General features: G+C 48.2%; 1 protein-coding gene and 1 long non-coding RNA gene across 3 annotated transcripts in view; one reads left to right on the forward strand and one right to left on the reverse strand.

Annotated features, from left to right (window-relative positions):
- Positions 1-60: 60 nt before the first annotated feature.
- On the forward strand, positions 61-16,938 carry LOC119248118 (uncharacterized). Of its 2 annotated transcripts, none has more exons than XR_005125863.1 (4): positions 61-102; positions 4,147-4,261; positions 4,353-4,402; positions 16,404-16,938. It is a non-coding gene; the product is annotated as an uncharacterized LOC119248118 (long non-coding RNA). The 2 variants fall into 2 exon arrangements; XR_008552323.1 differs by lacking the exon at positions 16,404-16,938 and adding an exon at positions 9,753-13,306.
- Positions 16,939-16,973: 35 nt separating this feature from the next.
- Positions 16,974-24,665, reverse strand: part of CUNH12orf56 (chromosome unknown C12orf56 homolog) — a 38,532-nt gene continuing 30,840 nt past the window's right edge. Inside the window, 5 exon segments of the mRNA XM_054696795.1 lie at positions 16,974-17,642; positions 19,548-19,726; positions 21,616-21,687; positions 21,947-22,021; positions 24,029-24,152. Of these exon segments, the coding sequence (XP_054552770.1) occupies positions 17,516-17,642; positions 19,548-19,726; positions 21,616-21,687; positions 21,947-22,021; positions 24,029-24,152 (577 nt within the window). The 3' untranslated portion in view covers positions 16,974-17,515.

Genomic DNA, 24,665 nt, shown 5'->3' on the forward strand with positions numbered 1-24,665 from the left:
CCGCGGGAGGACGCGGCCGGGCGGGGAGGCGGCGTGACGCTCCGGCGCCCCCGCCCGGCAGCCCCGGCCGCGCGGACGCTCGGCCAGGGACGGCGCCCCGAGGTGAGCTGCGGGCCCCGCCGGGGAGACGCGTCCGCCCCGGGGACGTCACGTTCGCGTGGCGTCAGCAGCCGGGACGTCACTTCTGGCCCGGGCGCGCCCGCCTGAGGCGCGAGGAGGCGGGACCCGTGCGGGGGCGGCGCCCCGCGGGGCCGGAGTCGGCCTCGCCCTCCCCCGGCGCCCGTCCGTCCCGTCCCCTCCCCGTCCCCCCCGTCCCCGCCGCCCGCCCGGCCTCCCCGGCCCCGCGCCGCCCTCAGCCGCGGGGGAAACGCCCGCGGACGCCCCCCCACGCCCCGGGCCTGCCCTAGCGGCTCAGCCTGCGCGTCCCCGGGGCGCCCCCGCCCCCGCCGCGCGGCCGCCTGCCCTCTCGGGGCGCGGGGCCAGCGGGCCCGGCGGGGAGGGGAGCCAGCAGCCGCGGGGTGGCGTTGGTGAGCGCACCCCGAAACCCGAGGCGAAGGGACGGGAAACGCTCGGTTAACGGGAAGGAGACGTGGTCGTGGGGAGAGCTTCACCCCGCGTTCCACAGGACAGTTGCGTGTGAGAACACGGCGGGGGGTTAAAGTGCAAGTGAAAATTCAGCTGACCCGGGAGCAGGAGCTGCTAATTATGAAAGACTTTGTAATGAGGTGGACTGGACTATATGAAATATTTTTTTAAGATTTTCTTTATACGAGACGAGAGCTGGGGTGCAGGCCAGAGGCGCGGGGGTGAGAGGACTCACCAGAGAGCGGGGAGCAGAACAGGGGGATCCACTGAAGCACGCTGCTGAGGGGACAGCGGGGAGACAGGAGGGGTCTGCCGCGCCCTGTGGGTCACTCTGGCCGCGGGGACTCGAACCCGCGCTGCAGAGGCTGCCTGCAGCTTCCCAGCGCTGCGCTCAACCCGCTGCGCCCCCAGGGAGGCCCCTATAAAATATTTTTAATTTGTGCATGTCAAGAAGACATGATGCCAAGTGCGAAAAAATATTTGTAATATGTCAGAGGAAGTTTTCGTGTACTTTATATATCAAGATTTCTTGGTCATAGAAATGCAGGTTAAACTGCTTTCCACCTATCATCGGATTAGCAAAAAAAAATTGTTTTAAGTGCTGGTACACACGCGGCATCTCCATTGCTCAGGGTAGTGACACGAGAAGCAATGAGTGAGTGTGTACGTGTCCAACAGTCCGTGTTTAATGTAACGCCTGCCGTTGTCACTGTTCTCACAGCATCACACCTTTTAATCAACAGACCACCAGGAGTAACACTTAATGGAGGTTTGTTAAATAGTTGATCAGCTGATTCTCCTTATCTTCTAAAAATTTTATGGGATAATATACAGTTAATGACGTGTCAAGCTATTAAGACATTAAAGTTATGAAGAAGTTACCTGGAATGATCACCACGTGCATCCCCTGAGTAATATATTTTGGACAGTAGCAAGAGATGCGTTCACTGTCAAATAGCCCCCAACTCAGTGAGTTAAAACAGTAAAAATCATCTCTAATTCCTCACGATTCCTGTGAGTCAAGAACTCAAGACTGCTCAACGGGGCGGGTCTGCCTCCTCCTCGGAAGTCTTCGATCCCGTGTTGGCTAGGACTGCAGTCCCTTAAGATTCTTGGGAACTGGAGAACTGCTTTCAGTGTGGTTCTCGCGGGACTAGCCCGTTAGCAGGCTGCTGGCCCTCACCGTCCTCCCCGCAGGACAGCCTGACTGTCCTCACAGCATGGCTCTGCCTTATCCTGGAGCACAGGGCAAGAGCCAACTCTGGCGAGTCCACTTCCGTGCCTTCCACTCGGCCTGTCTTGAGGCTGTTTCTCATTCTGCCCCAGAAACCTCAGGTTGGTTGATTTGAGTTCCCAGTGAAGACATGAGGAGGCTTTTCAATATTATAGGGAATCTGTATCTGGGACCCAGAGTGTCCAAAATAGGGAAGCTTCTGGCTTTTTCTCATAAGTGTCTTTAAGATGGAAGATGGCCCCAGATGGACCAGACATGTGCCATGCGTGGCTCAAGACTAGACTTCTGTGCGCAAGCCCAAGCTAAGATCAGACTGGCATTCAATCAGCAACGTGGAAGAGCCGCCAAGGAAACCCTATCTGAGAGGGTTACTATCCAGAGTATAGTAAAACAACAACAGCAAAAAAAAATACCTGATTTTTAAATGGGCAAGACAGCTATTACATGGCCAACAGGCATATGAAAAACTGCTCGACATTACTCATCATTAAAGAAATGCAATCAAAGCGCATGGAGATACCACTCACACCCATTAGAATAGCTACTGTCGGACGACAGACAATAACAAGTGTTGGGAAGGATGTGGAGAAATTGGAACACTTGTGCACTGCTGATAGAAATGAAGAGGTGCAGCCCCTTTGGAAAAATCTTATGTGGAGGTTCCTCAAAAAATTAAAAATAGGGCTTCCCTGGGGTGCAGGGTTCAAGGACACAGTGCTATCATGCTGTCGCCAGCCCCTGCAACATGAGGCAGATCCCCGGCCAGGGAGCTACCCACGGCGCAGCAGACCAGTCCTGTCTCCCTGCTGCTCCCCTCAGCAGTGTGTTTCAGAAGATCCGCCTGGTCTGCTCCCTGCTCTGTCTCTGGGGAATTCTCTCACCCCACCCCCACCCCCACACACACGTCTGGCGTATGCCCCAGTTCCCGTGTGCATACATAAGTAAACCTTTTTCAAAATTAAAAGTGGCATATGGTCCACAAGTCCCACTGCTGAGTATATAGCCCAGATAACTGACAGCAGGATCTTGAGGAGGCATTTACACACCCATGTTCATCACAATATTATTCACACTAGCAAGAAGCTGGAAGTCACCCAGATGCCCATAGACAGGCAGAGGAGTAGATAAAATCTGGTAACAAAATTACAAACAATGAATGTTTTTCAGCTTCACAAAAGGATGGAAGGAAATCCTGTCACGTGCTACAACAGGGATTCTGAGGACCCCGTGCTAAGTGCAGTAAGCCAGCCGCGAAAAGACAAGCCTGTGTGATCCCACTTAGATGAGTGGCGCGCCAGGCTGCGAGGAGAGAGGGACTGGGGAGCATGTAGAGTTTTCAGTTTCACAAAATGAGAATGTTTTATAGATCGTTGCACAACAATGTGCGTGCCCTTAGCAGAGGTGGCGCGGGGAAGGGCGAGAGGAGGGGAGGGCGGAGCAGCCTGCTGTCTTCTGCAGATTACACTGCGCACGCACACTGTGTTTCTGTATCGCTGGTCTCCTAGGCGCCAGAAACAGGTCCTGTTCTCATCACTAGACAGAAGGAGGCTTCACAGGGATCAGGAGTTCACCAAATCACTAGAGGGCTAAAGAAAGGGTGACTTAGCAGGGCCCCAGGAGCAGTTCCTAGGACAGGACGCCTGGATAGGTCCACTGGGGAAGCAGCTCCTGTCTCTACAGAAGGAAAGGTGGGCAGTCGGGACTCCGCTGATCACTGCCGAGTTCAAAAATATCCCACTGGAGCCGTAAGCCCAGGGTCAGGAACCGCCGCTGCCCTTGCAGCTCCATCTGAGCACCCACAGATTTAATGCCAGACCCTGAAGTGATGCCGTAGAGTGTGTCCCCAGCCACGTTCGCCAGCAGAGACAGCAGATGACCCCAGCCTGGGGCGTGTGTTCCAAGTGCTTCTAACTGGCAAAAGCAGACCCTGCCTGCAGGGCACAGGGGGTACGTGGCCTGTTCTTTTCTGGCCACTGCTGTCCAGGAAACGCCAGGGGCTCGGAACGGATGATGGCAGCCCGTTCAGGGTACTTCCCACAGGTGGCTTGTGCTTTTAGGCTCTTTCTAACCCCTCAGCTTTGGCCAACTCCTTGTGCTTTTATTTGAGAAAACTTCTCTGACACTCCCTTCCCTATTACCGTACCTCTTTCTTGTAGCTCTGCAATGTGTGTGCTGTTTCATATGGCAGCAGCCTGCTTCCTGCACTGCCTTCACCAGACTGCAGCTCTGTGAAAGCAGGAATTCGTCTTGCTCATCGTGGTCTAGGTAACTGGTGCATATCTGCTGATATCTGTGAAAATGCAACTTACTGGCTTTCTTTTTGACAGAGTGAACACACGCTCCACCCATGCTGTATCTGTCCTGGTCTGACTCACTGCTTACCTGTACAGGTTCAGAAATGTTGTGGATAACAGCTGTGCTTGAATAGTTTCAACACACCAGGTAATATACTGTCACACAACACACATTTGTACTCGCTTATTCCTCTTCATTGTCCTATTAGATAAATACTATTTTTATTCCCATTTTATAGATGAAGAAACGGGGCTAAGAGAAAGTGAGAAACTACTCTGCAGTCACACAGTAAGTGGCAGAACTGGACTTACATCCAGTCTAGCTAATGCTGAAAGTCGTGCTCTTCACCGTGACGGTGCTGATAATGACTGGATCATGACAGCTAATGGTTTCAGACATGGTGCAAAGCGGTTTACATGTGTTCTCTCGGGCTTTCTATTTTTTTGCATAGGGCTGGTGCTTACTAGTTGTTCCATGTGATAAGGCAGTCAGAGCTCTTGGTATCTGTGTTCTAGTCCTCTCTGCCACGGATTCACCATTGACCTCAGGTAAACTGCTAACCCCAATGAACTCCGTTTTTGTCCTCTGCAAATCAGCAAATCATCTTTAAAATATTTCTAGTTCTAAAATTCCACAGTTCTGAGAAGAAATTGTTTTTTTAAATTTCCATTATTATTACTTCTATATACTATACTATATATATAAACTACTGTCTTGATTTTTATTGTTTTCTCACATCTTCCACAGTATCTAATCTGGTGCTCAGCATAGTACCTGACAGCTCATGATGTGTGTATGTGTGTGTGCACGCACGCACGTGCGTGTGCTTGCGCATGCATGTGATCAAAGTGATAGGGATTTGTCCTGGGAGAAATATCCATCTTCATAAGAATCCAAACTTACTGTCACATTACCTTTCTTTGAGGGTGACATTCAAATGTAATGTAGGGCTGCCTGGAGAGATCAGCACTGGGCACCTTGGGAACTTTCCTGCCCTCAGAGATAGGATCTTATCTTAGAGCAAAGCTGTGGTGTACTGTGGCCACAGCCAAGCAGCTACCTCTGCAAGTGCACACAGGACGTCTCTCATGAAGACTGCCAGGAGTGCGCATGAAAGGGTCCTGGCCTGTGGATAATACCAGATACGGCAGGGAATTTTCTACAGGGAAAGCAGCTTTTATTCGGCTCCCTATCTCTTACAGGCAATCAGAAAATTGCCTTTATTATAAATCCTACTGCTTTTCTGAATCTTTGAGAAATCTTTTTAGAAAATAATGGGGTTTTTTTTAAGAAGCTAAAATTTCCCACAAACATGTATGTGACTTATGCACCATGCAGAATATTTCAGAAACTTTGTCTTTACACCTGTAGTTCAGACAGAAAAAAAACTTCCTTGAATATAGATCAAATGGGAGAATTTGAGCTTATAAACAGAGAAATCTAAGTAACTTTAAAAAGTAATTTTAAGTAACTTTATTGCTGCAATTTTTCATTCCAGGGGAGTGACAAAATCCATCTCTGATGTAGATGGAGCTTTTGTCTAGGGAGAGAAAAAAGGTTGGGCTTTTGGGGGTTGTGAGTTATCCCTTAGGGCAGGGTGCAGGGGGTTTGGCAGTGAGAACCACTTTGATCAAATAATAAAATTGCAGAGATTTATGTGTAAACAACTCAGAAAGGAGATGGAGGGGGAGGAAGTCGAACAAAATGGCTACAGGCAGGGTCTGAAAAGAAAATACAGTGAGAAATTCCTTATATTAAAGATGGCCAAAAACTTCTGGGTACTTGTATTTCTTGTCCTGTGTATACTACCTGCTCTGTTATTTCCAGCCTTTCAGTAAAAGTCTGTTATAAGCACACCTAATGGTGACTAAAAGGAGGAAACAGTGGTTACAACTAGGATGAGGAGGGGCAAGGAAAAATAGCAACCTCAGGAGAGAGAAACACAGAGATGTAGAGTAAGAGATGATCAAGGATTCCTTCTTAACCTTGGGTTGACCTTGAGCAAGCATACCTAGTATTAAAGAGCTGGATAAACTTAGAAGCATGAGACATTTTAGGTCATTCAAAATCACTCTGATCCCTAAGCAACAGACAAACCCCCAGGCAGTGCAGAGCTAACATGGGTGTGTCCACTCACTCTTCATTCCGTTTTCTTTAAGAATTTGAATACAGAGAATTCACAGAGAAAATGAGATTAAGGACCATTCATCTAAATGAAAAAAATACTACATATTAAAAAAAAAAAAAAACCCAAAACAGAACTTTATAACCTGCACATTTATGGAGCTGTGCATTTCTTAGTAACTGTCACCATGGCAGCAAGGCAGGGGACCAGGACGCCTTCTTAGCACAGTGCATACAAAGGCGAGCAGTTGCAGCTGATCATGTGCCGTATTATGCCTTTTTTATTTAATTGTGTTGATCTTAAATCGCTGACTGTTAGCCTCTGATTCTTCTCTCCCTAATAGCATTGAGCACAGTGCTAGGAATAGGGCACTAAAACACCTATATGCGGATTGATTAATAAACAGTGTTTCAACTGTGTCTTTCCTTCCAAGCTATAGTCACCTGGCAGAAATCTGATTTTAAAAAATGGCTCCTACTTTTGTCTAGGAAATCAAAACTAGGCCGGCCCAACATGGATTTCAGATGGAAAGAGAAAGGATATCAAGTACTCAGAGCCTCTAGACTATTAGAAGGCTAATGTGTAAGTGGTAGAGAGTAAATAAATGCACTTTCAGCAGTACAGCCATTCAGGGCCCAAAAAAGACAGCACCATCAAGCTGTCGCCAGCCATGCAGCACCAGTTCGATCCCCAGGCCAGCCAAGGAGCAGCTCACAGGGTGTAGCAGACCTCTCCTGACTCACCTGCTGCTCTCTCAGCAGTGTATTTCTTCGCTCAGTCTGCCTGTTCTGTTCCCCGCTCTGTCTCTGGTGAATCTTCCCACCCTCCCCCACCCCACCCCCCTTGTATCTCTGGCTATACTCCCGCTCTTGTGCACATAAATAAATCAATCTTTAAAAAAATGTGTGTAAAGAATCACAGTGCTGGTCTCGGGTGTAAAGAAGAGTTTTGGCAGGAGTTTTAATGTCAGGCCTGAGTTAAAATCCTGCGGAAAGGAGCTCCACCAGTGTGGGCTTCAAACGGAGGCATTTTAAATCCCCTCGCCACACCTTCTCCCCAATTAACTCTTAACCTGAGAAGCCTCCTTATTATAAGTTCTTGAGTTAATGATAATCTTTTATTATTGCTTCGTCCCTAATACAGCCTTACATTTCTTTTTAATTGTTATCTACATGGCTGCTCTGCATTTCCATTTCTATTTTTAATGTTTTGTTATTTCACATTTCTTCTAAAAAGAGTTTAGCTGCAGACATACCTTTTTATTTTAATAGCCAGCAAACCAGTGTTTGCCATTTTAAAATCTGAGTTCCTTGTATTAGGTTGTTGGGAAAGTCATAACATGTTTTTGTTTGTCAAGCAAAATGCGTCATGACTTTTCTGACAATAGTTCAACAGATCCTCATGGTATCCACCTCCAGTTTATAGAGTAATATCGTAATCCTTTCCAAGGTTGAAAACAACTGCAAGCATTTAGAATTCTTTAGTGGCAGTTGCCATTTGATAGAGCCCAAATCCGGCCCATCTGGTGGGTCTACCACTTTGCCATCAGGATATCACCCTCGAGGGACAAACGTGCAGGACAAGTCTCTTGCAAAGCAAGCTACGACAGCCACTTTTCCCAGAGAGGAGCAGGTTAAATCCTTCCAAACCTGCTAAGTAACTTGAAAGTATTGTTAGCTGCAACATGTGTTTCTTTCAAAATTACTTTTGAATCCCTTTGCTACCCGGAGTCTTCACTTGGAGGAGACCATAAGTCTTTTTTTTTTTTTTAAGATTTATTTATGCTTACAAGAACTGGGGTACAGGCCAGAGGTGGGGGGGAGGTGAGAGGATTCACCAGAGACAGAGTGGGGAGCAGAACAGACAGATTGACTGAGATACACTGCTGAGGGGAGCAGCGGGGAGACAGGAGAGGTCTGCTGCTCCTTGTGGGTAGCTCCCTGGCCGGGGATCGGACTTGTGCTGCAGTGGCTGTGGACAGCTTCGTAGGTTGTGTCTTAACCCCTGCGCCACCAGGGAGGTCCAAGAGACCACAACCCTTGATGAGCCTAACTAATTTAATAGGAAGTTTGGGGAGCAAATAATGTGACTTCATTTTATCAAAAAAATACACAGGCCTAATACAGAGTCCAGGTGGTTTTAGCACTCAAGTCTCTCATCAAACTTTTTGCCCCTGTGTTTGGCACAAGGCAGGCACAGGCGCTCAGTGGACACGAAGGTCTCTCCCTTTCTTCCAGGTATATTTTCTACTGCCCTTCCCCACCCCCCCCCCACACCCCCAACCTCTGCCTGCGCCATAGCTTACTCTGGCAACATGGCTGCTGCGTTTCCTGGAGCTCCTCCTGCTTTCCCACACCTTTCTGCTGCTGCCCGGAATGCTCTTCTTTCACATTCCAGGCAATGAAAAGGATACTCTTTTTCAAATCTCGTCTCAGTGCTACTTTCTGGCTCTGTCAGTAGATGCCGCCTCCCAACTTGGTTCCAAACTTGGAACCTTCGGGTCATTTATTAACAGCTACTTTACAGTTATTTCTGTGGCTAACTTTTTTTTTTTTTAGTAATTTTTTTTTTAATAGAGGCATGTTTTATTTATTTATTTATTTAGTTTTGTTTGTTTGTTTATACAAGCACTGGGTACAGTCAGAAGCGCGGGAGGGTGAGGGAATTCACCAGAGCCAGAGCGGGGAGCAGAGCAGGCAGAAGGACTGAAGGACACTGCTGAGGGGAGCAGCGGGCGGCAGGAGAGGTCTGCGCGCCATGTGGGACCCTCCTCCAGTGGCCGGGGAGCAGCCGGGGATCAAACCGGCGCCGCAGAGGCCGCGGGCAGCTTCGCAACCAGCGCTCAACCGCTGCGCCACCGGGGAGGCCCTCTGTGGCTAACTTAACCCGTTTTCCGAATAGTGAGCTGCTTAAAGCTAGGGGCTGGGTCTTACTACTCTGGGTACCAGCACATCGTTGATCGCCAGCACTTAGTTGTGAAATCCTTACAGTCATCAGGTTTGCTAATGCCGTGCTATGAAGACCAGCAGGTTTTTTATCATTTTTCTTAGTGAAGTCGAAATGTTGTTCTCGTACAGATGTTATTTAAACTCTAAAACTAGATTGCGATTGTATCTTTGTGAATATTTTCTTTTGTAATTTTTCAGAAGACTGGAGAACTTTTTAAAACTCTGCCTTTGTGTTTTAAATGATCGTAAACTTCTTTGGCTCTTTTGGTGACTTTGGTATCATTAAAATTTTTATCTCGTGAGCCACAGAGATCTTCCGAGTGTGAAGTATATGTCTATCAGTGCGTTCTTAATTCCTCTGATCATCCCCGTCATTCTTGCTCACATTGCTGAGAAGTGGCATTTCCATCCATTTATCCATTTACACATGATGCAAAGGTCTTCTTGGAGACCCTTGAGGTTGTGCTTTCTCCATATTATTAAGCTTTCTTTTTACAATTGCCCTCTTCTTGACACTTCATGATAAAATTGAAGAATCTCTTTCACAAATTTTTTTTTTAACTAGCTGTCACCACCTGCATGACAGAGAGAGAGGAGATGGAGCACAGATTGCCCCCAAATTATGCCTGGAAGTAAATGAAGAAACTTTAATCTTGAAAGCAGTGACAGCTATGTTCTTTAATTCCAAAAACGTCTAGCCCTTCTGAGGAAGGTTTGTAATATCTCATTGAGGAGATTTCTTAATTTTAATTTTGGGGATACCTTTTTGCTTTTCACGTGTTCGTGTGTTGCACTCACGCTCTACCAACCCCGCTGTGCCGATGACAGGTTCTGAAGATTTAAGACAAAAGAGAGAAAGAGGTGGACAAAACCGTTCTTTACAGAGACTACATGATCTGCAAAACCTGAAGTATTTACTATCGTTCTGTTTATGGAAAGAGCTTACCAACCCCCAGTATAGAATATAGATTGGGTGAGATTACAAAAGATGTGGGTAGGAAGGAGAAATATGACTACCCAGTGGAAATAGATGTGGGTTTTTTTGTGTTGGTTTTTTTTTACTAAAAACACACTAGAGGCAAGAAGAACAAAGGAATCAGGATTTTTAGGGAACTTAAACTACCGTATTTTCACCTGAACCCTTACAGTCCTTCAAAATCTGGGCTCTCCCCACCCTGCAAATTTCTCCCAGAGTTCTATTTGTGATCTACTCCTCTGATCACATATTGTTCATCAGAAACCTCCAGATGTTCCCCAGCACTCGCTGACCTCTTAGTCAAGACTAATTAGCCAGGGTGTTCCATGATCTGACTTCATCTTCCCAGCCTTATTTTCCAGCACTCATCTTTTGGTGAATTTCAAGATTCTGTGCTTTTGCTCATATTTTCTTTTCTACTTAGACTGTATTTCTCTTCTCCAAATCCTAGACATACTTTATTGTTGTTACTGCGAAACATATCAAGCATAGAGAGAAGAAAATAATATAGAAATTGTCCGTGTCCTCAATACCAACTTTTGTTAAATCTTATCATTTTGCCATGTTCTTTCTTTAGTTTTTCTTAAAAAAAGATTACACTTAGACACTTTTAAACCTTAACTACTAGATCCCTTCCAAGCATGCCTACTTGATACGCTCAGTAAGAATGAAACTCTTCCTCCTATGACATCCGTAACATTTTCTTTTTACCTCTAATAGATCTGACTTACTCTGCCCTTGTATAATGTTTTGAATATTCTTTACTACAGTCATTTCCATAAAGTGCTGCAAAGATTATTTTTGATAGTCTAAGGAAAAGATATTTAAAAATGTACATTAGAAATATGTGCACAGAAGTATTTAAAGATATATGTCTAGGATATCAAATCTATGATTTCTCAGATGGTCTTTAGGATCTGTTTAAAGTAGCTAGAGGTATTAGAAAATTATTGAGTAAATGAAAATACAAATGACAGGCCAAAAAAAAGGGAAGGTTTTACTCAAATCATTTGACTTGACTCATTAGAACAGAGACCCAGTTTTGTTTATTTTTGTATACTCCTAAAGCATCCAACTAAGAACAAATGCTGATTGACTTGAATTGATTTCTCTCTGGGACAACAAGCTTCTTGAAAATTATATGGAACCTCCTAGGCCTTCTGCTGACCGCTTTTAAGACACGGAGTGCCCCACATTCCAATAAAACATATGCCAGGAACAGATGGCTCCTATCCCCGCTCTCCCTTCTCTGCCCATTATGATAAGTTGCCCCAGTTGGGCCCTGATAAGTATGAAATAATGCGAATAATAATCATTTTCTGAAGGAAGGACGACTCAAGTTTGCCAGAATGCTCTCGTTAGTTCTGCTTCAACAGCCCAGTCTCAGCAGATTTCAGTGTGCAGACTACTTTGGTTCTTGGATCTGGTCCAGCACACAGACTCACTTTCTCTCACACTACAGTTTGTCGAGGAATCTTTCTCAGCTTCCTTAAAATCATTATTTCGTGGCATCTCGAATAGATGTGGCACTGACACATCTAAAGTCAAATTGGCAACTGCATTTGGTCTTGGGACTTGGCAGTGAGGAGCCATGTTGTTGCACAGCGCGCCCCGTGCGCGAGTTAGCCAAATGATGTCACGCGGTTACACCACCGCTGTCCTGTCTCCCAGCATTTCTGAGTAAATGTGACCCTTTGCGAAGTTTCACTCCTCCTACCCTGCAGTGACCTCACATGCTCTCAGATGTCAGAGGCCTTAACTGTGGTGAAATCTTTTACTCGTCTCCTTCCTTACAGCCTGTGGTCTGAGGTGGTGGATTAGGAGTGTGGGGGAGTAGGGGGAACCCCTGGTGCCTCTGAGTCACACAAGAAGATCAAAACATGTCTGAAGTTTAGTTTAATCCCCCAAAGCTCCATTCACACGGGCTGGATTTCCTTGGGAGAGAACCCTATAAATGTCTGTACATGGTCTTAACTTCCTGGTTTCCTCACTCCTACTTCTAAGGCACGTCTTTCCTGACCTTAAAAAGCCCACGCCAGGGCTGGCTTATAACCAAGGCATATAACCTTTTACTTTGTTATCCCCATGAAGACGCTTTTGAAAATGAACCAGGGAGTGCTGGGAAAAAAGGTATAAAATCAGGACCCACCCCGGGGAACACTGACGTTACCCCACCATGCTGAAATCGAGCCCCTCACTCTCTGTAGCAGAGCCACGCAGTTTGGGGTCTGGGCTTCAACTGGAAAGCCGTGGGGTTTCTTGGGGAATTTAGAGCTTTGTTTTCATTCAGCGTTAACACCTGCGTTCGCGTTCTTTATACTCATTGATCGTCTGTCCACGCAAGGGGCCACTTTTATTGTCCCTGGTCAAAAAAGAAAACCGATGCGAACTTCACACACAGTGAAATGGCCAAGCCGAGCGCAAGTCTCAGCCCAGCATCTTCTTGAGAAAGATGAGGGCACTTTGAAAGAGGAAGGGGAAGGTGCTGTAGGGCAGAGTCCAGGACCCGCGTCGTGGCGTCCTACCACGTTCATTTTGCAAAGGAAGGTGGGGTGTCAGCAAAACACCACCATGCATTACAGTCACGGTGGTTATATGCATTTATTCGTAGAAACCTTTAAGTTATAAATTTGTGTTGATCTCTATAAAAGTGCAAGGAACTTTTTTATACCTAAGTTTATGTTAGTACATATTAAAGAAGTATGGAAAATAATTTAATTGTGAAGGTCTGTAGGCAATGTTAATATTTAAGACTCAGCGCTCTAACTTTGTTAAAGCAAAGTTTTGCTTTTACTTCTGTCTTCTTAATACAACTATGCCCTCTGGTGGTTACAGTTACTACTAGATGTAACATGCTATAATATTTGTCTTTTCCAAATTCATTTGTAGGTCAACTCAAAAAACAGAATAATTTCCCTGTAGAACAATTTGATAAATAATGGGAGATACCGGGATAGCCAACAGTAACCCCAGGGGCCCTGTGTCATTGACCTGCCTTTCTCCCGCCTCCACTGCCCTGCAGCAAACAAATCCCCATGGCTCCAGCACTGCCTCGCCTGTGCCCGTCACCATCAGAAGTAGAAAGAGGAGAGAAGGGGGTTAGTACTTTGGTCAAATCCAACATCTTTATTTAAAATTTTTTTTTTTTTAGAGGCATGTATTTATTTATTTATTTGTTTGTTTGTTTGTTTGTTTATACAAGCACTGGGTACAGTCAGCAGCGCGGGAGGGTGAGAGAATTCACCAGAGCCTGAGCAGGGAGCAGAGCAGGCAGAAGGACCGAAGGACACTGCTGAGGGGAGCAGCGGGCGGCAGGAGAGGTCTGCGCGCCATGTGGGACCCTCCTCCAGTGGCAGGGGAGCAGCCAGGGATCGAACCTGCGCCGCAGAGGCAGCAGGCAGCTTCGCAACCCAGCGCTCAACCACTGCACCACCGGGGAGGCCCCAAACATCTTTATTTAAACGCACACCTTCTGCCCTGAATGCCCTTATCCCCTGGGGTCCAGAGGAGCAGGCCACCTTCAGAATCCTGGGGCGCATGTTAAGGAAATCTTGCTTCATTTCTCTGGCCCCACGCACAGTCCTTCTGAGTCCTCCAGCGCCCGCCACCTTCTAAGTAAAGGCAAAACGGAAAGAAAAGAAAACCCTTTGACCCAAGGCCTTCCTAAACCCAGTAATCTGGCAGACATGTAGCCCAGACTTGTCTCTTCCCATCTCCGTGACGGTCCCCTCCAGAACCTCCCCTGGGCTGACCGAAGAGGGAGGAGCTGAAGGAAGCTGCGGTGTCAGCCTGGCTGGGCCTGGCCTGTGCGTCGCATGTCTGTGGTCCACTCTCCCTGCAGAGAAAGGGACTGCAGGGGTGAAAGGTGAAAGCAGGGTGACTAAGCTATTGCAGTAAGTGTGAGGGTTTAGATGAGAAGGTAAAAGTAACTGTGAAAGTATAAGTTACAAATACACTTGTGAAGGGATTTCCTGTAAGCACGCAGAGAGTATGCATTTGGAGAGTGAAGTGCCGTTCGGTGAGGCTGGTGGAAGAACTGATTTTTATTGGTAGAGAGAAGACAATGAAGAAAATGTAACATTCCTTTTTTTACATGTTTAAGTATTTGGGCACAATTCAGTTTATAATTGAACTATCTAATTTTATTTAAAGTTTATCCAAATCCGTGGACTGATAAGCCTTTAAAGTGGAGGAAGTTTTCTGCCAGTGAGTTTTCTGTTACTATAACAGCTATGGCTTATTGAGGGGCTTCTGTCTATTTCAGATACTGATCATTGTTAACTTGAAAACGGCAATGCCATGTGGTTCATCCCAGTGTATGCTCACCACAGAACCGTTTACGTGTCAATGAGCATCTGTAAAAAACCCTTAAGGTGGGCTTTTTATAACTGATGAAGCACAAGTTCTGGAAGAGAGTAAATGACCTCTCAAAGTCTCATGCCAGGTAGGCCGGCAAGAGTCCACCACAGCATCTGGGGCCTTACTCAGAGTTAGACTGTCCAGGTTTTTAGCCCAGTAGTCTTGCTGCTTTTCTCCAAATAAGAAAAGCTTCAGATTCAAAAGACACAGGCATCAGACACAAGAATCCTTGGCCTGACTGCTAGGAGAACTGCTGACTGTCTCCCCCCTTTGGAGAGTCAAATCCGAGTGAACCACACACACTGGCGTTGCGTTTTAGAAGAAAATACACTAGACGACGAGAAACAAGATGAGCTGGCACTACTGAAGTTTGCTCATAGATCCCCATCAAATTCATTCTTTCAAGAAATGGTCTGCTTTCCTTCCATATTAATCACTGAACCCCTCTGTTCTGCAAATATATTAAATACAAAACAAGTGGTGCTTAAAAAAAAAAAAGAAAGAAAGAAAACATAATGCCACAGCCTGGCACAAGTCACCAGTCAGTCAGTTTTCACCACGCTTATCCAGTGCCTTGTCGCACAATGATTACTGCATCTGGATGATCTAGATTTCAGTAAAATGAAAAACTCTTCATTCTCTCTAAAGCTACATGTGGATCAATTAGGAACTCTATAGATTAGTTATCAATTTGATCAGTTAGTAATTAGCTGCTGAAGTCAAAGGCTAAAAGACATTTATACATCTGAAAAGCTTTCTGTCCACCCTCAGAAAGAACATTTTCCATGCAGCTCTTGCGCTACTAGTGTTAATTAGAGCCAACATCCTTCATGGTGGGGAGTAGCGGGAACAGTGACTTGTCGGTGAAGCCACACCCCTCCTAACACGAACCTGAAGCCAGCGTAATGACCAACGAGTCTATTCTGCATTGTCTACACATCAGGGTCCTCGGAATACCCTGCCTGGTTCCCAGATTGGTCCAAAAACTAAGGACAGTGCTTAGGAGTCACTGAGTCCGCAGCCAGTTGGTGTCCTTTTAGCACAGCAAGCGCGTGTCCCTTCCTTGGGCCGCGCGGGAGGCCAGCACCGTCCTGCTGAGTCTTCTGACAACGCTGTGGGCAGGGTCGTGTGACCATCTCGCGAAAGTGTGGAGATGCTAAGTGACTTCATAGGGCTAAAGCTAGTGCAGAGCTGGGATATAGACTCCACTTGGGCCTCAGAACCCATGCTTGTCCTCTATATAATTTCACTTCTTCTTTAAATGGTAGCGCTGAACGCTGTGAGTGACTGCACTGTGGGCAGGGGGAGTAATTTGCAATGCTTGGATTGTAAAGGTGGTCGAATGGTCTAGACTCTTGAATCCAGCCTGGAAACTGGCAGTGTGTGGTTGCCTTTCTGGTGATCCTTTGTAGCCTTAAAAAGTTATTTATGTGATTTTCACATTTAAATTTTTTCCGTTATTACTTTTCCTGAAAAATAATTCTTTTGTGGCCAGGGTGAATATGTGGTCAACAAGGTGTGTCTGGTCACACTACCAGAGATAGATTATTCAACCAGAAACAATCCGGGTGACAGGAACATTAGCTCACTATGCTCTCTGAGCAGAAGAGCGCAGAGACCCCAGGCCCTCTCCCGAGCCTGGCGTGGCTCCAGCCCCGAGCAGGGCGTTGCTGGGAGCTGAGGCAGGACAGAGCTGGTTCCCACACTGTCGTTCTGCGCTTCCATCGTTTGCCAGCCGTGAGCCCGCTGTTCCTCACTCGTCAGGTCTGAAACGCTGTGTACCTGTGTCATAAGAATCTTTTCATATTTTTCTGATCCTCTCTTGGGAGTAATCCCCCATCTAAAGGCCCAGGACTCTCATCAGCGCCATTTTGTCCCCAGACTAGAGAACAGAAGAATCACAGACCTTGGTGGTGACGGTGACAGTGGCGGAGGCCTGGACACTGTGTCGGGTGATATCGGTGACAGCTGAGAGGAAAGTGTGTGTTCCAGAGAACGCAGGATTATTTGGGATTGATGTAAAAATACCCGGTGAGCTCAACAGCAGAGGACGGCCTTGCCCGGTGCAGTCGTAAGCAGCATCTGGTCCGTCCCGGGCAGAGACCGCGGGGCGTACACCCGGCACCCTGCCCCGGTGGCAGGAGGCGGCGAAAGGGAGGCCTGTCCCTTCAAGGGTGGATGATGACTGATGACTCAGCCAGGACGACAGCTACGAGGCCCACGTGAGCTTGGTGTGTCCCCACGCAGCACAGGCAGGCCTGGCAGGGGCGCTGTCCCGAGGTGGGTTTTCCTCAGACCCCCGCAAGTCATGCGGAGTTGGACAGAGGGTGCGGCTCCCCGACGTGGCAGCTCCCGCTGACACCAGAGTTAGGTTTTGTTGGACCGAAATGGCTTCTTGCCATAAGAAACAGCAGAGACGGCGACCCGGGGGCCGCCTCCCCGGGCTGCGCAGGTGCCCAGCGGCGCCCACCCGAGGGCACATCGCGTCCACGCCTCATCCCCGTGCCTCACCCGTAACACGGGGACCGCCCTTCCCGCGCTGTGCCGGCCGTGCTGTCGCCCCTGTGCGCTGGTGGGCGGCACTGGGATTTGTGCAGCAGAGGCGGCGGCTGTCACCCTACTGCTCGGCCCTCCCCTGACCACCGTACAGCTGCCGCCCCTCGGCGCTCTGGCCCCTCAGCACACGCGGCCCCCCTGGCTCGCTTCGGCCTGCTCCCTCGGCTTCTGGCTCCCGTTGCGGTTTGTATCACTTGAGAGACTATTTATCGTTCTAGAAACACTCGTTCTTAGTACCGCCTTGTGTCTGTCAATCCATGTAAAGTTTCTACTCCACAGCCGGTATAAAAACCCCCGCGGCGCCTTCCACGCGGCGCTGACAGGCTCTCGGCAGAGCCTTGGCTCACAGGCCCCGGGGGGAGTCAGATAATAAACAAACCAAAAAAGCTTTTCTCATCAATATTAAGCGGCCTCCAGATTGGCGTTCGGCTCTCCTCCTAACATTTCTCACGCTGTTTCTGGTGGAGCAGTTTCCGGACGTGGTGGAGCAGCTGCGCGGTGAGCGGGGCCACGGGGTAGCACGGCGGGAGCCTTCTTTCCAGCGCTGGCCCGTGAATGAAGTACCTGCAGTCAGAGAAACAGACCAGTCAGCGACTTTAAAAACAAGGGTTCTCACACTGGTCACGCGAACACGCACACGGGGTCTGTGTGAGGCTGCGGGGCGTGGGCCTCGGCCTGCAGCCGCCCACCTGGCCCACACGCATGCCTCGGGGGCACTGAAGCACTTGGCTTGGGCTCAGGAGGTGAATGTCACGAGTGATGCGTCCGTCACCCCGGCGTCAGGAAGGCAGGCAGGGCTGCGTGAGCCGAGGCTCCGGCTTCTCGGTTTTTCGGCCGGAGAAGTTGAAAGAGTCAAATTGCGGGGACCCCTCGAGCCGAAGAAAGGAGGAGCCGGGTTCATTCCCATGGCCTCAGAAGGGGAGGAAGGACCAGCGGGAGAGACGAAGTGAGGCGGCTCTTCAGACGTCTCCTCGGCAGCTGGACAACCCCAAGATGCACGGCAGTCGCCTGCACAGCCTTGTCACGCCAGCACCCGGTTCCCGCGCCCCTGCAAACTGAAGAGGGCTGGCCACACGTGAGGTCGGATCTCGGCATCTTTCCATAGCTGCTCAGGGGACTAACGCATGACAACTGAAATGTTGCCCGTTTAACCCAGGGCCACACACCGAGCTGCCCGGGTGCAGGAGGGAGGCGGGATGGGTCGGAGCAAGCAGCGCCAAGCGCAGCGTCCGTGACGCGCCGAGGGGACAGCCGGACCCGAGCCCCGGCAGGCGGCCTGGGAGCGCGACACCCCAGTGCCTGTTCTCAGTTTTAAATGTTCGTAACTATTTAAAATCGGCTTGTGTGAGAACGTGCCGCCACACGGCTGGATCTTGAAAGCTTTATGCTGAGTGGGAGAACCCAGACACAGAGAGTCAGATGACTCCGTCCATATGAAAAGTCCAGGATAGGCGAATCCAAAGAGACAGAAAGTAGGTGCGTAGGTGCCAGGGCTTCATGGAGGGGAGAACGGGGTGTGACGGCTCCCCGAGCCCGGGTTTCCCTGGGAGCGACGAGATGTTCTGCAGAGGGTAGCGAGGGTTGCGCCGCGCTGTGACGCAGAGGAAGAGCCACTGACTGTCCTTTAACATGTTTTCAGCGGTGAGTCTCATGCTGTGTAAATCTACTTCAAAATAACAAAGTAAGGAAAAACGGGCGTGCACGCCTCCTCAGAAAGGTCAAACACAATCCTTCCGGAGCCAGAAGGGAACCTCTGATGTAAGCCCACGCAGAGGAAAAACAGGGTCTACGAAACTGGGGTGAAATTTTTGAGAAAGCTAATCCTCCCGTTTCCATCCAAACTAGGGGCGAAGCGATGCTCACTGCGTCCTCCCCTTACACCAGACACACAACCAGAGTTTGGTTTTTCCCTTGCTAGGTGCTAGTGCAGGGCTGCTCTGCTCATTGCACCCCAGGTGGGAGCCCCCCCGAGGTGCACAGCATGCTGCTCCTGGAGCCAGCGCTGCTTCTCCTACCCTTTGTCGCTGAGAGTAGAACAGGAAGAAATGTAACAACAGCCCTAATAACCGCGTTTATCAGTTGTCCCTCTATCAGTGGTTTTTTTGTCCAACAACTCAGCTGAATTCACAATCCATAATTCATCGTCCTTGTTAGTGGCGTCTGTGACTCTTAGGAGCTCACAACACGCCAACATTCATCACTGCTTCTGCGCGAGGCGGGCTGCAGGAGAGACAGTGAGTGAGACCAGAGTCTGGGCCTCGGGCCTTCTCTGACAGAGGACGCACTTCAAGTGCTGGTGGGACCTCGAGCTCCCCGAAATCCTGCCTGACCTCGATCAGTGAAATACTAAAACAAAAATAGGGTTTTCCGTTGTCACTTAATCTTCTAAATATTGGGGCCATGTTGCAGTTGTGCATAACTATCAGAAGCGAGTGGATTTTACTGCAGATTAAACTCCGTTTTCCTTACCTGAACTCTTCGGTGTAGTCATTCCTGATGTGCTCGGCCAGAGTCCCGCTGTACTGCAGGCAGCTCTTGAGGATGTAGAACCGCTGGTACAGCAGCACGGCCTGGCCAGGACTGAGCAGCTGGCACGGAGCCGAAAGCCCCTTCACCATCTGCTTCACCATGCTGGCCACGAAAGAAACCTAGTCAGGGGAGATGCAGGTACGTGTGGGCCGCACTTCGTCCGTGAGAGCCAGCGCCTTCCTCCGCCGGAGCCTAGAAACCCCGGCAGAAGCCCTCCGCCCTATCCCCGCATCGCTCCCCCTGGACGTGGCGCTCCCAGGAGCAGGCCCGGGACCGGCTGGCAGGGTCAGAGCTAGTACAGACTGTGGGGAAGCCTGGCTTCTGCATCTAACTGGAAATCTCTTCAAAAGGAAGGCACAGAAACGCCCATGAATTACTCCCTTTGGCGGAGATCCCCAGCGAGTTGTGTGCTGACCGAGCGCGCGGACACGGGGGTGAACAATGGGACCCTCAGTTTGGGGAGCGAGACCAGTTTAAGGGGAAAAGCCATTGTGGGCATTGATTCAGCAGGTGTTTCCCTCAGCACCCACCATGGAGCGCGCCCAGCAGATGCAGGAGCAGGCGCTGGCACTCAGACCTCCGCAAGAGGCGACCGGACTACTCTGTTCACGTTCCACTGGCCAAAGCAAGAGCAGACCCACCTCATGTCAAGCGGCAGGTGGAGCACAGCCCTGCCCAGTGCTGGGAGGAGGGCCCAGTGCCTGTGTGGTCCTAATAGCCCCACAAGAAAGACCCAAACAGCAGCCTGCAGCCAGGCCCCTGATGGGGAGGAGGAGGGAGCCGTGCAGGCCTCTCTGTGCCGACAGTGGGGCTCCTGACCCAGGCAGAGGGGTCAGAGCATCACAACATCATCTAGGAAGGGACACAAGTTTCAAGGCCGAGCGGGCGCTAAGCAGGTGGCGCGGGGAGAGAAAGCGCTGTGGGCAGGTGGCACGGTAAAGGTCCTGGGTGAGGCAGTGAGCAAGAGAGCCGCGCAGCCAGCGAGGGTCAGGCCAGGAGAGCAGGCCGGGCCGGAGGACGAGGGCAAGGAGTTTAGTCGTCCTTCAAGGGGAAGGGCTGCTGAGGCCTCTAACGCGGTGCGTGACATCCGATTTCTTACTGAATCAGGGTCTCCGCGGTGTGGTGGAAGGAGAAGGACGCACCATATACGTTCAGTTGTGTCAAGGCCAGAGAGGGTGGTAACACACGCGCGTGTGAGGGCTCTGAGGACAGACGCCCGGATGAGCCCAAGTGTTATCTGCACCTGCCAATTTATACTCACTATTTCACTAAATGTTCGTTTTTTTCACTTTATTATATAGTATTTTAATAATCTGTTTTCTACGGAGATCTTAGGGGATTTTCATGACATTAAGATCACATTTGAGATTTAAGTCGCTTAAACATCAGGCCCCAAATACAAAAACTTTTTAATTAAATAATACAATCTTCAAATCATCAAATTTATACTTCTGTTTGATAAACGTAAATACTTTTAGAGAAAATTTGTGTTTTATAAATTATGCACAAGAGCCTCTCATGTAAGCTTCATAATTCTTTTGTATTGATTACTTTTTTTTTTACAGATTTATTTATTTATTTATACAAGCACTGGGTACAGTCAGAAGCGCGGGAGGGTGAGAGAATCCACCAGAGCCAGAGCGGGGAGCAGAACAGGCAGACTGAGAAATACACTGCTGAGGGGAGCAGCAGGCACAGCAGGAGAGGTCTGCGCGCCATGTGGGACCCTCGCTGGTGGCCGGGGATCGAAGTGGCGCTGCAGAGGCTGCGGGCAGCTTCATAGCCCAGCGCTCAACCCCTGAGCCACCGGGGAGGCCCTGATTAGACTTTTTAATTTTCTTTCCTTGTTCTTTTTCAGACCATATTTGATTTCTCCCCTCAGGTGTAGTCCCCATAAATCTCCCGCCACCACCTCACCTATGACCATCACCAGAGCCCCTTGGGTAGCGCATCTGTCTAATTAGCCTCAGGTGGTGGTTTTGTGTTCACTTCTGGGCAGGGCACTTACTATGGGAGGACAGCCCTGCAGGAAGGACATCACCCAGCCAATAGCCAGTGTTGGTCCCAACCCAAGATTTCCCTAAAAAACTCAGAAAATAAACAAGTGACATTCATGAAGTTCAAGTTGTATCTTAAAGGATATTCACCCTGAAATACATTTCATCTTTAAAATCTTTGAAATCATTATTTAGTGAAATTAACTAGATGAGCACTTAAGAGCAAAAATAGTATCTAAGTCAACCAATTTTGGAGACCCTCTCTCATACAGTGTTTTTAAAAGGTATCTTATTAGCCATATAATTAACACGTGATATGTAGAACAGAAATATATGTTTTACCTGCTGAGAGACAAGAAGTATCTCAAATAGAAGTGCTGTAGCTGTATCTGTATATTCCTGAAGAAGCTTCTGTAACTAGAATTGAAAATAGTAATCAATGCAATATCATTGTCAGAGCCAAAAGATGGTCATGTCTCTTGGCTCTGTTTACACACTTGCAGAAGGATTTCTGATTAATTAATAATATCATGTGTGGTCGATTTTCCTATTCCATTGGTTCAGTCATTCTCAAAAACAAGAGACTCATAAAAAGACTGCACCTCTAATATAGGCTATGAAAGTACACCAGGGAAAGAACATAGAATGGCCCGTAGGATACACACACACACACACACACACACACACACACACACACAAACTGCACATTTAATTGCCAAAAGCAATCAAATCAACAGCCTTACTGCCTTTCAAGAAGGTAGAAATATACGCCCCTGAATTAAGGTGAGAGATTCTCTGGGCAGTTTAAACTTATATCCCACTTGATGTAAATATGAGAGTCAGAGACTTTTTTTTTTACTCTCGAAACCTCCAAACCACTGGTGAGTCTGTCTGCTAGCCCACAGGACGCTTGGCACACAAGAGCTGTGTCTGGGGCGTGTTAGGAGCTAACACGTCACCCCATGACAGTGTTCTTTGCAAGGAAGAGCTCGTTTGACATCCTGCTCTGCTAGATCTTGGAACCAAAGTTTGTATGACCCGCTGGTGGTCACACTAGGAGTCCAGGTCCAGGCCAGATCAGCAGGTCCAGAAACAGGAAACTCAGACCTAAGTGTTCTTCCAACTAGGTACTTTCACATGGAAATCCCGTCGGCAAGTCCGACGAGCTAATCCAAAGCCAAGCTCCTATTTCCTCTTTGAACCTACCCTTCTTACTGCGATTCTTGCCTGAGACTCTGGCCACGTGGAGGTCATCTCTCTTCACACTGTCCCATCAGGCCTCAGCTCCAGAGCCTGAGAATGTCTGCAGTCTACCCTTACAACTCTGTCCCTTCCTCCTCCTCTTCACTGCAGTAAACGCGCATCAGACATGGTGGGAGGTGTTGGGGACGCCGTGGAGAGCAACCAAGGCATGGTCCCTTTCTCACGGCGTTTATACTCTACTGAGGAACAGGCATCCGCCTAATAGTGAAATCAATCCATGCACAGCCGCACATGGAAGCAGGGGCGGCGCGGGGTGGGGCGGCGGGGGTGCAGATGGGCAGAGGAGCTCTAAAAAGTAAGTGTAGTTTTGTTGGGAGGTCAAGGACGTCTCGTATCCTCCCTCGCCTGTATTCCTGCCCTAGCTTAACACCTCGCCTTTCTTCCATCCCCCTGGAATCCGCGTCGTTCCCTTGGTGAAAGTGGTGTTGCCGACGCTTTGTGATAATATAATCATATTGTATCTGATTGACATGAGTCTCTCGTCCCCTGCCATGTGACGAGGGCAGAAACCGTGTTGGCTCTGCTTCTCGTCTGGACCCACTGCCGACAGCACACTCTTCAGCTCACGACAGTCTCAGTAAATGTTTCTTGCGTAAATAAGAAGAGTCTTCTGAAACAACTCTGGATGCCAAAAAATGGTCAGATCATGTCCAATCTTTTTAAAATAATTGTGTTGGCTTGCTCAAAATAAGCTCATAATAAACTTATCCTTCACGATAAGTATTTTCTAGGAAGTTTGAGAGTTCTGATGTCTTCGTACCACCTTAGAAAAACTCGCTGAACATGCACCAGTGAGACAGGCGTGGCGGCAGCCCGCTAAGGCAGGACCCTTGAACCGGAAATCTCAGAGACAGTGTTTTCTTGACGTGTTAGACTCTCAGTGTGGAATTAAATACACATAAACATTTCGTATAGAGACAGAGATAAACAGATTTATCTAATTATATAGAACACTCATTATTTTCCTTAGTTATACACACTTTGAAACATACAAAACGGATGTACTGACAAGATAGTTAAGTTTTTAAGATTAATGACAAAATATTTACTCTTTGATTGAATTATATCTCTATATTCTACAATGCCACGGTTCCCACGTGGTGCACAATAAGAAAACGTTTCTATAGTATACTGAGTCTGTTCCACAAATTCTCATCTCACCTCAGCATCAAAGGACATCTCAACTAAAGTTGAATCAGCCACCAGCTGGATATCAACCACAGGACAAGACTTTGGAATCTGAGGCTCACTAATTAAGATTACCAAGAGATTAAAAAGTATTCCCCTGAAAAGATAAATAAAAAGCAATTCATGAGTAAAGCTTTGAAAAGAAAAACAAGACCACATTTGCAGACGCTGACATTGGTCATGCATAAAAGTATGAAGCATTGGAGACCATCGTGATGAACTTCTGGGTCTTTGGCCTGGTGGTAGGACACTTTGGTAAAATTAGAATTTCTTGGTTGCCTCAGAGAAGATGTAGTTCTAAAAGTTCATATAACTTGGAAAAGCTGAAGCATCTGTTCTGTTTCCCGCTCTGTCTCTGGTGAATCCTCTCACCCCGCCCCCAATGCCTCTGGCCTGTACCCCAGCTCTTGTATACATAAATAAATAAATCTTAAAAAAAAAAAAAAAGAAAAAAAAGCAGCAGCAAGCCGCTGTGAGTTTACAGCTGTAAGGAAGTTAATTCTGCAAACAATCACCCCAAAGAGTTTTGAAGACGAGACATGCCCCAGCTGACACCTTGAGTGCAGTCTCTGAGACAGGACCCAGGGAAGCCACGCCCAGCTCTCCTGAC

This window comes from Talpa occidentalis, unplaced genomic scaffold (assembly GCF_014898055.3).
Source record: "Talpa occidentalis isolate TD23 unplaced genomic scaffold, MPIMG_talOcc4v2.1 talOcc4.16, whole genome shotgun sequence".
Classification (NCBI taxonomy): domain Eukaryota; kingdom Metazoa; phylum Chordata; class Mammalia; order Eulipotyphla; family Talpidae; genus Talpa; species Talpa occidentalis.